At 45.1% G+C, this 14473-nt stretch overlaps 1 protein-coding gene and 1 pseudogene across 1 annotated transcript; one reads left to right on the top strand and one right to left on the bottom strand.

Moving 5' to 3' along the window:
- Window positions 1-717: 717 nt before the first annotated feature.
- LOC115318862 lies at window positions 718-2986 on the bottom strand. The gene is made up of 4 exons (XM_040210254.3): window positions 2948-2986; window positions 2683-2830; window positions 2405-2604; window positions 718-1584 (listed from the first exon to the last, which is right to left on the bottom strand). Exons 1-4 carry the CDS (start codon window positions 2984-2986, stop codon window positions 1270-1272), a joined length of 702 nt encoding a protein of 233 aa, XP_040066188.1. The 3' UTR covers window positions 718-1269.
- A 2755-nt stretch (window positions 2987-5741) lies between these two features.
- On the top strand, window positions 5742-9590 carry LOC115318855 (annotated as a pseudogene).
- The last annotated feature ends 4883 nt before the right edge of the window (window positions 9591-14473 follow it).

The following is a 14473-nucleotide window of genomic DNA, read 5'->3' on the forward strand; positions in this document are numbered from 1 at the left end:
AAGCACCTTGTGTGTGTTGTTCAAGGAAATATTTCGATCATAAACACCTGGAATAAAAAGGAAACTACAAAACATTATATTTGATTTATTATTAATACAAGGGAAGCCAAATGTCATTTGAGAACTGAGGAAACAAAAACTAAAAGACTATTCAAGTGAATACCTCGTTTAAAGTCAAGAACTCTTAAAGGGGCACTGATGTGCTTTTTAAGATCCTTGTTTTATTATCATACTCTCTGTGCGAGCTCTAAGCATCCTTAAAAATCCGAACTTACATTTATGGGCGGCCGATTTGTACAATAAAAAAGTGACCGAGCATCCCGACACTTACCATTGGTACAAAACGACAGATGGTGCTACCGAGCCTTGCTGCTCAATATGGTTGAACGATGGACGGCACTTGTTAGCCACTCGCAAGCGGTGGGCTCCCGCGTGGACGACCAGCCGACCAGTCCCACTCATCCACGCGGGAACCCACCGCTTGCGAGTGGCTGACAAGTGCCGTCCATTATTCAACCATATTCAGCAGCAAGGCTCGGTAGCACCATCTGTCGTTTTGTACCAATGGTAAGTGTCGGCATGTTCTATCACCTTTTTATTGTAGAAATTGGCCACCCGTAAATGTAAGTTCGGATTTTTAAGGATGCTTAGAGCTCGCAGAGAGTATGACAATAAAACAAGAATCTCAAAAAGCACTTTATGACCTTTTAAATAAACTAAAAAATGCCTGGTCAGGGTACACGAGTGATAATTAAAACAAGCGAAACAAGACCACATTATTTAAGTGAACACTCATCATAAACAGCTCTTGAATAAATATCAGCACCTTAACTCCAAAATTTGGCGTAAAAATTGTCGCCTGCACAAAAGAAATCTTCGTTTTTTTATGAAAGGAGTATTGTAGTCGCATAGTTTATCTTGCAAAATTTGAATGCATAGCTCGCTTCCTTTGAAATGTGAGACCAACAATATGTGACTTAATGGAGGACACCAATGCGGACTGCCAAGCTAACCGATAGACGCAGCAAGTATTCGATGCACAGTCGAAAGCTGACGGTACCATCTTCTGCTCACTGCAACTTTGTGGCATAGCACAGGAACGAAGCTTTGCCCTGAAACTGTACCAAAAAGTAAAAATACACTGCTGATGAAAATTTTAAATTGCTGCGGGCATGCGACCATTATTCCAGATTTTAGGGCAAACCCCTGTATAACACCTTATTTAAAATCGATGAAAAAAAAAGCAGCTAAAAATTATAGAATTTGTTCTTAGATGTTCTCAATTAAAGTAGAATGTTTGATCTGAAATATAACCTCCATGATCCTCGCCTTGATAAGGTCCTTCCTATATTCATCTAGGCCGGCAATTGCAGCCACAACTGCATCACCGAACGATTGGTCACCGTCATCTTGTGCGCTGCTGGACAACACTTTCAGCGCCTTCTCGAAGACTTGCTCCCTAATGGGCTGGGTCGGGGTGTTCTTTTTTCGTTTGTACGCCGGTCGTCGCACCTCGGGTGGCGTGCTGGTATCGTCGACAGTTTCTTCGAGTAGAACCACACAAGGTGATGAGGAGGACTCTGACTGTTCAAAACGATAAAATGAATTATTTGACATCATGGGCTACAATACAGAGCAGCTCAGTTCAATACCAGATTTAACCTGCGGATGGAGAAAAACTGAAGCTGAGGTAATGAGTGTGTTTCTAGGCAATAGACCTTCCCAAAAAAATCCCACAAGGCCTCATTAATTCCACCTTGCAGCACAAAGAGCGAGAAATTTTGGGGCCATTTAGATGGTCACTCGGGCCGAGTTCAACACTGCGTACATCCTGGAAGTGGCTTAATTCCTTCTCTCTTACCACCGCAAGTTCAGTCTTCAGAACACAATGAAAATGGAACAAACATATTACAAATCTAATTCATACGCCTTATTATCATACTCTTTTTTTTTTCGTTTTGAAATTGCGAAATGTTAAACAAGCACTAGCAGCTCGTCCTATGTATGGATGCATTGGAGAGACGATGGGAGGTGCTGGATATTTCCAGAATGGTCTATGGCAGAGGTGCGCAAAGTGGGGGTAGCAAGACGACGTCTGGGGGTTGCGGGGGCCTAAGAAAGCCGAGCTGCTTTGATACTGCTCTAAAGGGGGGGGGGGGGGGGAGGAGGGGAGGGAGGGGGGTGGAGAGTTGGGTTGCCGGACGGCATGCAAGTATTTTAGGGGTCACGGGCCTCAAAAGTTTGCACAGCTCTGGCCTATGGTACTGTTTTATACATTCTACAGAATTTAGTTTGCCCCCAACATTTAAATATAATTTTCATTGCACTATACAGTTACCTCATTATGCATGATCGTCATAGTATAAGGTAATGTTTATAACTTATTGGGCAAGGTACTACACACCTCCACTGTCAGCTCCTCCAGGGATGAGACGGATGCTTGGGGAGTCTGACTCGTCTTCAAAAACTTCATGTCTTCAAAGAACTCCCACTTGGAGACGTAGTTATCCCCTGTCCCCTGGCCAGATTTTTTCGTTGTCACCTTGGCCCACTCCTTATTAAAATATGTTCGCAAGCAATGGAATTTGGCTTTTGCCTCCCCCACTGTTTCAGGAAAAAGTTTGATTAAGTAAACAAGTGCTAGCTTTAGAAATTGGACAGTACTGCCAACATCACACCCACCTGTGCACTTGAGCATGTCTGCAACAATTTGCATAGTTGCATCTCGGAGTGTTTTTTTCTTGAAGTCCGGATGACTAGTTTGATACAGAAAGTGGTTACAGTTGTAGAACTGTATGAGCGTGCGTTGTTTGTGGACCGTCCAGTGAAACTGAAAAATAATAATAAAGAGGTTTTGGCAAGTCTGACTCTGTGGATCTTAAATTGAAAGCAACAAATATTGATAGACTGATTGACGTCAGCATATGGGATAAAAACGGAGCATTGCCGTCAATTGTTCGTGTCGTAAATTTTTGTTTCTATACATGTTAACACACGAGTGCCAATTTAAAAATAGTGGGCACTGTAGCGAATACATGTTAAATCCGAAAAGTGCGCCGGCCGGCACCGTACGCGCACGCAGCCAAATTATTCCCCAAACCCAGAGGATGCACATAAAATGCATAGAGAGGCTCAATGCATAACCTAGTTTCTTCCGGGTGCTGATATCCAGCCGTCGAATTGACGATAAAAGTGGCTCGGACAGGTTGTATACGCTCCCGCGCTCGTCCGTAAACAATGCAAACACTTTCGGTTGTTCGATAAGTTCATAAACTATGATACTCGCGGGAGAACACAGCTATAAAAACCGTTTTAAATACTCCGAGAACCTCTACCTTTTTTTCTTTCTGTCACTAGGTTCTTTCAATGCACTCGGTAAGCATCAACTCTTACCTTTTCATCAGACGTAGTAGCGACGGTCGCGGAGGTGCTTGCGGCGTCCATGGTCGGTTTCGCTTTCATTGGATTGGGCTCGGCTACCGTATCAGCCGCAATGCAGGCTCCACTAACAGCTCGCCCCGCCTCATACGTCACGTGAACTCGTTTGCGAACGGCCATTGGCGAAGCTTTTAAGGTGATTGACAGCACTCGGAGAAGTTTCAGCAAAAGATTGCTCCAGAAGCGAGGAGAACGCGCCACTTTTTGCGGAGGCGCGCCACTTTTTCGGTCGCGTTCAGACGGGGAATCTCTTTCCCGAAACCTAGTTTCACGACACAAGATTCGTCAACAAGATGCATCGTGTGAATAGACCTTTAGCGGGGAATTTTACCTATAATGCAACGCGCGGTGATGTCACGAGTTACCGACCCTCATGACGTCACAGGTAACGTCACGTGTGACATCATCATGGGAAACGTCCCATAATGCACCGCACAGTTACGCCGACGGTCGCTGTCGGCGTAACTGCGCGGTGCATTATGGGACGTTGCCATCAGCGTGGGACGCTGACGGCGACGCCGGTGCCGACACCACTCATGCCGGAAACGGGCGCCTAAGAGCTGCGCTCTAAAAGACGTGAAAGTTACTTATTCAGTTTGTGCAGGTGAGTTATACGGCCAGGAAGACATAGTATTAGCCGGGAGAACAAACACGGGTGGCGCTGAGGTCGCCGCGTTCTGAATGGACGAAGTGCGCCGTGACATCAGGCAGAGGACTCCGCATTCCGGGATTCGGCGATTTGGATCACGCGGGCTTGATAATTATGGTTATTTATTGCTCTGTACCACAGTGTAAGTCTCGAAGAGTACCCGGTGTTAGCTTTCACCGCCACCCCAAGTCATCGAGGCTACGAAAATCTTCGGTAATTAAGTTAAGAATGGGGAAAAGCACGAACAGCGTCCGCCCTCGCATGCAGCAAGCACTTACAAGAGGAAGATTTCGCCTACCCGGTCTACAAGGTCCCCGGCAAGACCGATAACAAGGAATTTCGGTACAATTTCTCAGCGTTTTTGTAACTTTTCCTTCGCGTTAGGTTACAGGTACCAAAAATTACCGCGCCATTCCGTCGGTGAATCTTCCCGTGTGTTCACACGACGTCGGGCGGTCATGCGAGGGATCGGCGAAGCGGCAACGTAAGTGTTTCAAACTGTGTTCATGGCGTTTGATGAGTGCAGAGAATATGCTATCATGAATGCACCTCCATTGTAAACTAATAGGGAGATTTAGTAGACTGCTTTCAGAGGCCCACTACCACTCCTGGTGTACGCTACGAAGCATGCTTCGAAGTGGCCAGCGCGAGCTTCCGATACAAATATCGCTCGCTGAAAACATGATCATCTAATGTTATGTGCACTAACTCACTAACTGCATCGCACGCGTACGCGAGGCGACAGAATTAGCATTAATAAGGGACCACCCGTGTTCATGTTTAGAATTTTGAGCTAAAAGGTTGTCATCGAAACTACTAGTGGTGGTAGTGTACCATTTAATATCTATTTCCATATTTTTTTGGTGAAAGGGGCACTCCTGCGTGCTTTCCCCCGCTGCCACAACTTCCAACCTCCACACAGCAGGATTTCCTTATGACACAGGGAAACGAGAGTAACAATGGTGGTTCGGTCAGCTCTCCTGACGAGCATTCTGCAGCGGAGGCACGGGAGATTAGACTTATGGAAAACAGTAGTTTGTGTATGCAGAACTTTCGGTGCCTTCATTTAGCCTGGGACAATTTGAGTGTGCAGGAATGTAACTTTGGAGTATAAAAAAGTATAAATTGTCGAGAAACCACAAACAATAGCCTAGATATCTTGCCTCACGTTAGTCTTCGAACAATGATTAATTTAACCAGGACCACAGATACCACCAAGGGGTTTATCGAAGCTTAGCAGTAATAATTTGCAAGCAGGGTTAACATTAAAATATCTGCTCCCCCACCTCGTCTTTTCCTTTAACTTCTTGTTCGTCGTGCCGGGCTTTTCACATAAGGCACTGCAGGTCTGTTCCTGGCTCGCAGATGCATTCAGAATGTTGATAGTACGACACAGTGTAAATTTCCTGCTCTGGCAACAGGTTTTTTTCACATGTGTTTTTGCTTATGAGGCATGAGTAGCACTTATGGGAGAAATAATAGGCACACCTTGTCAATCCACTTGAAGTATTAGATTGGGTAACATGAATGTTTCATGATGAGAGCAAAGACGTCGACAAAAATCTTTATTTCCATATTACAGTGATTCAGACACTCCACACCACTTCAACCTCGTCTGAAGCGTCATTATGAGGCTCAACTGCAACAAGATCCAATGCCCCTGTGGCCCCCGACGAGAGTCCTGGGGAACAAACACCTCACAAACGGTGAAGGTAACAAACATAATTTCATTACTTCGATGCTATACAAACAGTCTAATCGATCATTTTCCGAGTTGTTGGTTCGACTGCTTTTTGGCATGAAGAGTCTGTGAGCAAGGCACCAACCAGTGCGAGCACTTTGGTTGGAAGCATGCCCCCATCAACGAGCACTGGAGGGAAGCACGAGTTTGTACTGTTTTCCTACATAGAAACCCTCGAACCAACCACTCGGAAAGTGGTAGAGTGTTCTCTCCATACCAATTTCTTTAGTTTTTTCTTTCAGAGCTTGCTACAGAGCTTGAGAAATTCCAGAGAGAGATTGGGATCCAGGTCGACACTACATCCAAGCGGGAGCAGCTGATCACGATCTCTAAAACGCCCGATGAAAAGGGATTGGTTGTATTGACAGGAGTGTGCTCGTTCGAGTTGTTCTACAACATTACAGAACTGTACACGGAGGCACGTGTGCTACAAACAACCCGCACATTCTGCTTAAGCAATGATGGTGCCGTCGTCCTGACCTTTATGAAGTTATACCATGACGTCACATTTTCGCAATGGGCAGTACTGTTCGGTGTGCATCGTACCACAATTTCCAACATATTTAAATGGGTAGTACAACGATATTCAATTGGAATGCTTTTCACTTGGCACGAGCTTACTGGCACTAGTGGGACTCAAGGATACTCGCACGCAGTCTTGTACACGTTACTAAAAAAACGTAATCGATTACAATTACTATTACTCTTGGCTAAAAAGTATAAGATTAGATTACTTGATTACTTGACAGCAAAAGTAATTGGACATTACTTTAAGAAGTAACCGTTACTTCTCCGATTACTTTATTGTGTGAAGACTTACATCTTTAGCGCTCATAACAATGAACTACTTCCAACCTATATTTCGCATTTTCACAAGTATTGAAGAAGAAACGGTTTCCCTTTTCGTGGTCGTTGTACCTTAACAATGGGGACACAAGCATAGAATTCGTTTGAAGAAGTTTAATGATTTTGGCGTTCACCAGTTCGGGGGCAGGGGGGAGGTAGGGGGGGGGGGAGGAAGCGGAGGGGGTCTAGATCTTGACAAGCTTAAGCAAGGGTTGTCACTCAAAGTTTGCGTCGCTCATTTTATTATTCACATTCGGATGAACTCGCATGTTATACAAAAGAGCAGCAGCTCCACGATTTTAAACGGGTCATATGTAGTATCCATTAGCGGAAGAGATGGCCCCGACCCCTTCTCAACTCGAAACCTTGCTTGTCACAAAGACCACGTAGGGGAAATAGGTAAATATTTCAACTGGCTTTGTTATATTTTGCATCCGCTTTAAACATCCTCCGGTTCTGATTCTCCTACGGGCTGCGAGTAGATACCTTAAGCAGGATTTTTTTTTTCTGTATGCGTGTGCTTGAGGTGGCTAGTTTGAACGAAGGACTTACAAAACCACATTCTGCTCTCTCAAACTTCGCCTTCAATGGCCTTTCTCACGCACTGGGGCTTCTCTGGGGTTTCCCACTCCCAGTCCAAGCGCGAAAAAGAAACGGACGTTCTACAGAAACTGTACATACAAAGGGATTGACCTCGTTTCCTACAGCTCCGCAAAAATCGTTTTTTCCGAAGCAAATTTTATTTCTGTCATTTCAGAAAAAAAAAAAGTGTGTGCAGGGAAGGGGGGAGGGGGGGGTTTATGAAAAAATAGTAACGGTTAGAAGTAATATTTATTACTTCAAAAAGTAATCAGATTACTCTTCTGATTACTGCCTAATACAAGTAATCAGCTGATTAGAAAATTACTCCAGAAAGTAAAATATTAGAAGTAATTTGATTACTTGTAATGCGTACGGTACAAGTCTGCTCGCACGCAACGCCACTGGCCAAGAAACTCCTCTGTTGCGGTGTAATTTCAAGAACAAAAGCGGGCGTTTTCATTCAATCTCTCCTTCGCAAAACCTGATGACGTACCTGGGCGGTAGCACTACCGCCCAGTGACGATATTTGAATGCGGCTCATAGATTGGACCCGAGCATGGCGTGGACACTCGATTTGGGCTCGTGATAATCGATAGCTCGAGAAGCATTCGGGTAGTGTCTTGTGTCCAATCGCTGCAATGACGACAACAGCCGAACCATAACAATGTCTGGAACTCAGCGCGTGTCATGTGCCTTGCCAACCCCAGCGCATGGCTATGATCAACATTGGCGGCATATAATCGGCTCCAGATCACGTGGCCGCTTGTTCTGGCTGCGAGTTGAGGGGGTGAACTCTGCTCGTTGTTCTTTATTTTTTTTTCTGCGACTTCGATTGCGTGTAATGAAAAACCAACGGGTATTTCACAGGTCATTAACGTGAGGGATCCGTTCTAAGCGGTATTTGCGCAAAATGCAGAAATCGCTGCATCGCCCCTTTAAAGAGTCTGTTTTGATTTTTTCAAGCATACTTGAACATTCAATTTTCTAGCCCGAAGAAGATGTTGTTGTCAGCTTCCTCACACCCTACTTCTGCGAGTAAAAAGACACAAGAATGGTGCTTGATTGCACGGAATTACAGGGTGAAACAAGGAGACGCCAAGCTCTTTAAATCGACCGGAAAATTCGGTTTCTTAACCTATCGCGCTACGACTTTGTGCAGCGTTGCCCACAGATGGTGCATTTTTTTGTAAAATTTGCGAAGAGCGAACTTACCTGAGGAAAAAGTAAAGAAAGAAAAAGACTTAGCTCCTATAGAAACGCAGCGACGACACCGGTCTGCAAACAACACGGCGCCGTTTCGCACGGGAGACAAGAGATGGCGCAACAAACGCCGCCAACGAACGAGCATACGGCGCCAAGAGCAGGCCTTTTTAGCAGACGATCTTTTCGACTGAAAAGCGGCGTGCGTTCCGCAGGCGGCGACCGTCGCAAAAACAAAAAAGACAGGCGCGGTAAGAGCAAGGAACTACAGTTCCTTGTCTGCAAAAGGGCCGGCTCTCGGCGTCGTCTGCTCGTTCGTTGGCGGCAGTTGGCGTCGCGACCGCTTGAGCCATCTCTTGTCTCCCGTGCGAAACGGCGCCGTGTTGTTCGCAGACCGGTGGCGTCGCTGCGTTTCCATGGGAGCTAAGCCTCTTTCTTTCTTTAATTTCTCCTCAGGTAAGTTCGCTCTTCGCAAATTTTACAAAAAAAAAAAAATATCCACCATCTGTGGGAGACGCTGCGCAAAGTCGCAGCGCGATAGGTTAAGAAACCGAATTTTCCGGTCGATTTAAAGAGCCTGGCGTCTCCTTGTTTCACCCTGCAGAAATCGAGCTACCAAAGGACCTAATGTCCAGGCTGCTGACCTACGGTCACTACAAGCGGACATACACAGCAAAGGTTTTCGTGACCGAGGCGCAAGGTGGCTTGATTAGGTATGTGAGCCCAGCGTATGGTGGGAAAGCATCTGACACCCATATCACAAAACAGTGCCAGCTGCTTGACAAGTGTACCCCACACGTCGACAGCGTCATGGTCGACAAAGTCTCTCTCATCAATGAACTCTGTAGAGAAAAAAATATCAAAATGGTCAGACCCCCTTTTCTGATGGAAAAACAGCTCAGAGCAGATGAAGCGAGGGCTAATCAGTCTATTGCAAGTGCCCGTGTGCATGTGGAAAGAGCAATACAAAGATTGAAGCTCTGCGGTATTTTGAGGAACCGATTCGACCTGGCTCGTGTGCCATACATTGAGATGTTATTTACTGTAATCACTTGCACAGTGAACCTCTCGAAGCCCTTGTTTAGCAAAAACAAGTTTCAATGTAAGGGTGGTCATAATAGGCTCGCCTGTTAACTAAACACACTGTTAGGTGGCATGTGAATGGTTATTAAACCTTTCTGCTTAATAAACCTTTCTATCATTCTAACCTTGCTATGTATCATTGTTTCCTTCAAACATGTGTACTCAGTACAAAGCTTTTGAATGTTGTGTTTCATTTTAGTATCAATGTGACAATGCAGTAAAATATACAAAAACAGCCGAATGTGGCAAAACAACAAACACCATCTAAGATTAACGATTAATATTTAAGTGATGCGGACACAAAATTTAAATGTTGCAAAAACTTAGCATTGAACTTCTACATGGGAGCAGTGCCGCTACGCCGCCCTCGCGGCCAATTTATTTATTTTTTTATTTTTTTTTATTTCAAAATACTGTTAATCCCCATCGAGGGATTATAGCAGGTATGATACAAATAAAAACAACGCACAAAATTCTTAAGGCGCGCGAAAAACAGTAATCGTCATTTCCTTTCATATTGCAATAACAAAACAGAACATAACAGATAGAACTAACTCATGAACTTGCTAAGAAGGTCTTGTTCAAGAGCTTGAGTGAACGCATCCGGATTTGTGTTGTTAAAAAATAGCGGATCAAGGCTTTTCCTATCTCTTACAGCTGAAGGAAAGAATGCGCCTAAAAGTATTATTATTGAAGGAGTATTCGGTTAATGTATTGCAGTGTTTATGTCTTGTTGTCTTCATGGATGAAGATAGAATAAAACAATTAAAACAGGGACAACACAACCGCATCTTTCAACTTGCAACAGACGAGTAAACTTTCAACAGCGAGCAGCCGACTATACCCAGGATGAGAAGGGGGGAGAAGGGAAGATAAAAAACGCGAAGTGCAAGTCAGAGTGGTAGGCTTATCTCGGATTTTAGGAATTCAACCTCAGTTTTCGTCAGCAGGAGGGAAGGGTTTGACACGTTGTTTTTTGCTGCGGTCATGGCGAATGACTCTATGATCTCCCTGCCGAATCTGCTGTCAACCCCCCCCCCCCCCAGGATTTGTTTCAGCGAAGAGGGGATGACAACGCAAACACGAACGGGCATGTATGACTATGGGATGAAAATAATCTGGAGAGGCCTTGGAAACTTCGTTGTGATGTTCACGGAGTCTGGGATTGGTGCATCTGCCGGTCTTTCCTATGTACTGATGGCCGCAGCTCAAGGGGATGGAGTAAACTTTCTTCTCTTTGCATGGAATGAATTTCTTTTCCTGTTTAACAGTGCAGCCAATCGGAATCCGGTTGTTGTTCACTTGTTGACAGAGTTGTTTAAGACGCATGCGGCACGAGAAGACAACATTCGTGTCGAACTTTGAGGCAATCGATTTTATCCGGTGGGCTGAATTGTGTACGTAAGGAATGACGGCGAATCTGTCTTTTTTTTTTGTGGCTGGTGACTGGCGATCAGGCCCGCAAATCAGCCTTTCCATTACTAATTGGAGAAGGTCGACTGGAAACCCTGCCCTGACGAGCCTCATGTGCTGCAATTTGAAGCTATCTTCTGAAAGATGACAGCAAGACTTCGTGAAGGATGAAGAAAACAACGATTTGATGATGCCGTCTTTTACCGACTTCGAATGGGCGTTAGAAAACGGTAGGACAGGTTTAGCAGACCTCTATTGAAAGGCCCAGCAGAGTCCAGTGGCACTGACATGAAGTCGCAAATCTAGGTACCGAAGACCTTCATTCGAAGGTTCTTCCTTCGTGAATGTAAGGCCTGACGAACAAGCTGAAAAAAACGGCTGTAATGCTATCTGGAGAAGTTCGATCAGGATGAATGATGAGGTAAACGTCTACATATCTGAAAACATGGCAGCCAGGCGCAGAGATGTACAGTTGTGCTTTTATAACTCTGTCAACGAATAAAAAAAATAATTCGCTGAGAACAGGGGCGAGGCATGAACCAATGCAAACTCCTTTCTTTTGGCGGTAGATCCCTCTCTCATGATCAACTAAGGTGGACTGGAGATATAGATGAATCCGGTCCACGAATCCAGCAACGGAGACACCGGAGGAATTCTAAAAATCCACAGCTCCGTGCTCGAAGATGGCGTCAGAGATTGAGGCAAGCGATGCGGTAGGATCTAGATTGAAATACACGTCTTCTATGTCAAGTGAAAAAATAGAGTGCGTCAAGGAGAAGGAATGTTGGGAACTTATGAGAGAGATGAGTCCTATTGAGTTAGACACTTTAAAGGGTTGAGGGAGGTGGATGCAGGACAGATGCTTTTGTTGGAAGAGCCCGAGCTGCTTGTGCCAACAACAATTTTCCGACACAATACTTCGGAGGGGAACTCCAATGTTTTTTTGTAGTGAAGAAAACTGAAAGGCACTGCTTCGCTGGACTACTAATGGCGCTTTTTAGGGACGACAGGTTCAAAGACGAGCAGAGTTGTTTAGCTCTTGACCTGAGGATCCCGGACGGTCGCGAGTTCAGTTTGAGAAAATTCTTTGAAAGGGCGGCGTTCACCTTATCTCCAAAATCTCTCATCTAACACAACAAAAACACCCGTCTTATCGGATTCTAACAGCTTCAGGTGTTCTTGACGAAGCTCTTCAACACCGGCGAATAGAGAGATCTTGCCTGGCTTGGGGGGTGGGTGGAAGCACACGGCACGGATGGCGGAGCCGAGAAAATCTAGCCTCTGTGGTTCTGGGGTGGCGGCGGCGACTTGATATACTGAGGCGAGTTGATCAACCTTCTTAGTAGGAAGGTCTGGGGCGAACTTGGGGCCTTTGGAGAGCAATTTTATGGTGTCGGACGAGATAGCAGTGTTGCACAACAGGACTGTCGGTTCGAACTTCGTCTCGTTCAGCTTACGGCAGGAGGCAGTCACTCCAGCAATGACTTTTTTCCATGGAGCCTCAAGGAGGCGAAAGGCGGCGTCGACAATGAACAGGTTATTAACCCCTTTTGTAGGGACGTCTTGCAAAATATAAAACCTTACTTTTGTCAAACAGCAGGTGTTGGTTCCACTCGTATATACCTGTTTCTTCTACGCTGCCAAGGCTTCTAAGTACCTATGATTTTGGCCGATATACATTCTCACCAAATTGGTAGTATTTTACTGCCGCTATCAACTTAGCTATCGAAAACATATTCACGACTGCGTGCCATCTTATCATTACAAAATTCTAAACAAAGCAGGAATGGTTCCTCAAACCTGAACTCGTCCCAACATCATCTCTACCGCAATAATTTGCATACAGCAGTTTCCTTTTCTTTTTTTTGGCCCCCACGCACGCGCGGCAGCGCGCAGATCTCATGACTTGAGTCATCTGAGGCAAAGCTTTCCACCTAACGAACTGGCGCGTCGCTCGCACACATCCAGAGGTCGTGTGGCGTTCCTTTGTTTGCTTGTAGTCCCGTTTAAACGATTTCCATTTTCTGGGGACTTAGAAAGCAGTGACTGCGAAGGCCTCGTTGAGGCGTTCTGCCAGCTTGCGCCACATAATTCTGTTTTTTTTTTTGTTGTTTTTTTTTGCGCTTGTTTTTTTTTATTTTTTGAACAATTCAAATCAATCATTTTTTTTGGTCCCAGACTTTTTCTTTGTCATGCTCCTTTTTTTTTTTTTGCCCTGGTAGCTCGAGAGCTCGGACGGCGCCACTTACGTGTAACCCGTCTTGAAAAGAAGCGAGAAGGTGTTTAGTTAGTTTCTTGTATCTCTGGTTTTACAAAAAGTTCATCTAGGTTGTGGCTTTCCTGCGGTAACGAAGAGCTGCAAGCCGCCGTCCAGTAAGGGCGCGTCATCCTACCCGTAAAGCGGAAAAAGAATTGTTTCCTTGTTGTCGATAATAGCGCGAATTGTTGGGGAGTTCATTTTGTCGTCTGCAACGTCGTCTGCTATCGTGCAATCCAGATACACATCCAAAACGTGCGACTGCAGAGAGTGTGCGCAAGGTGCAGAAATGGCACTGCACTTTTTTTAATCGAACGGCGCGGTGAATCCCCTCAGGGAGACGCTCTCAGATCGAATGCGCTCGGGGCTACACTTCTGCACGGGTGAAGGGGGTGCAGGCAAATCGAACCCTGTGACTGTTTCGTTGAAAAATGGCGAGAAATAAATGGGAGAGGGCTACAAGCTCTTTTTCCTCCTTGAGGAAGTGTGCAAAGCTATTCATGGCTTTCAGTGACGTCACATCGCATCATTTTGACTACCATGTAACAGGAGGAGAGGGAGCAAGGCATCCCAGGCAGCACACGATATTGGGCCAACATTGGAATTGATGGGACAAAGAGTGGCCCAACAATGGCCCAACTGAGCCATGTGTTTACCAATATTGGAATTACCTGGGCCAATAATGGACTATCATAGCCAATGTTTTTCCAATATTGGTGATGCACTGGAATAAGCTGTCCAATAGTGGACTGTGAAAGCCAATGGCTTGCCAATATTGGGTAAATGCTGGCATAACCTGTCCAATATTGGACTGTCAAAGCCAATGGTTTTCCAATATTGGATATATGCTGGCATAAGTTATCCAATATTGGACTGCCAAAGCCAATGGCTTTCCAATATTGGATATATACTGGCATAACCTGTCCAATATTGGACTGTCAAAGTCAATGGTTTTCCAATATTGGATATATGCCGGCATAAGTTATCCAGTATTGGACTGTCAAAGCCGATAGGTTTCCGATATTGGATATATGCTGGCATAAACTGTACAATATTGGACTGTCAGAGCCAATGGCTTTCCAATATTGGATACATGCCAGCATTAGCTGTCCAATATTGGACTGTTAGAGCCAATGGCTTTCCAATATCGGATGCATGCTGGCGTAAGCTGGTCAATATTCAACTGTCAAAGCCAACAGCTTTCCAAGATCAACTCATGCTGGCATAAGCTGGTCCAATAGTGGACTGTAAAAGCCAATTTAGA

This window comes from Ixodes scapularis, unplaced genomic scaffold (assembly GCF_016920785.2).
Source record: "Ixodes scapularis isolate PalLabHiFi unplaced genomic scaffold, ASM1692078v2 PGA_scaffold2__306_contigs__length_199485367, whole genome shotgun sequence".
In the NCBI taxonomy this organism is placed as follows: domain Eukaryota; kingdom Metazoa; phylum Arthropoda; class Arachnida; order Ixodida; family Ixodidae; genus Ixodes; species Ixodes scapularis.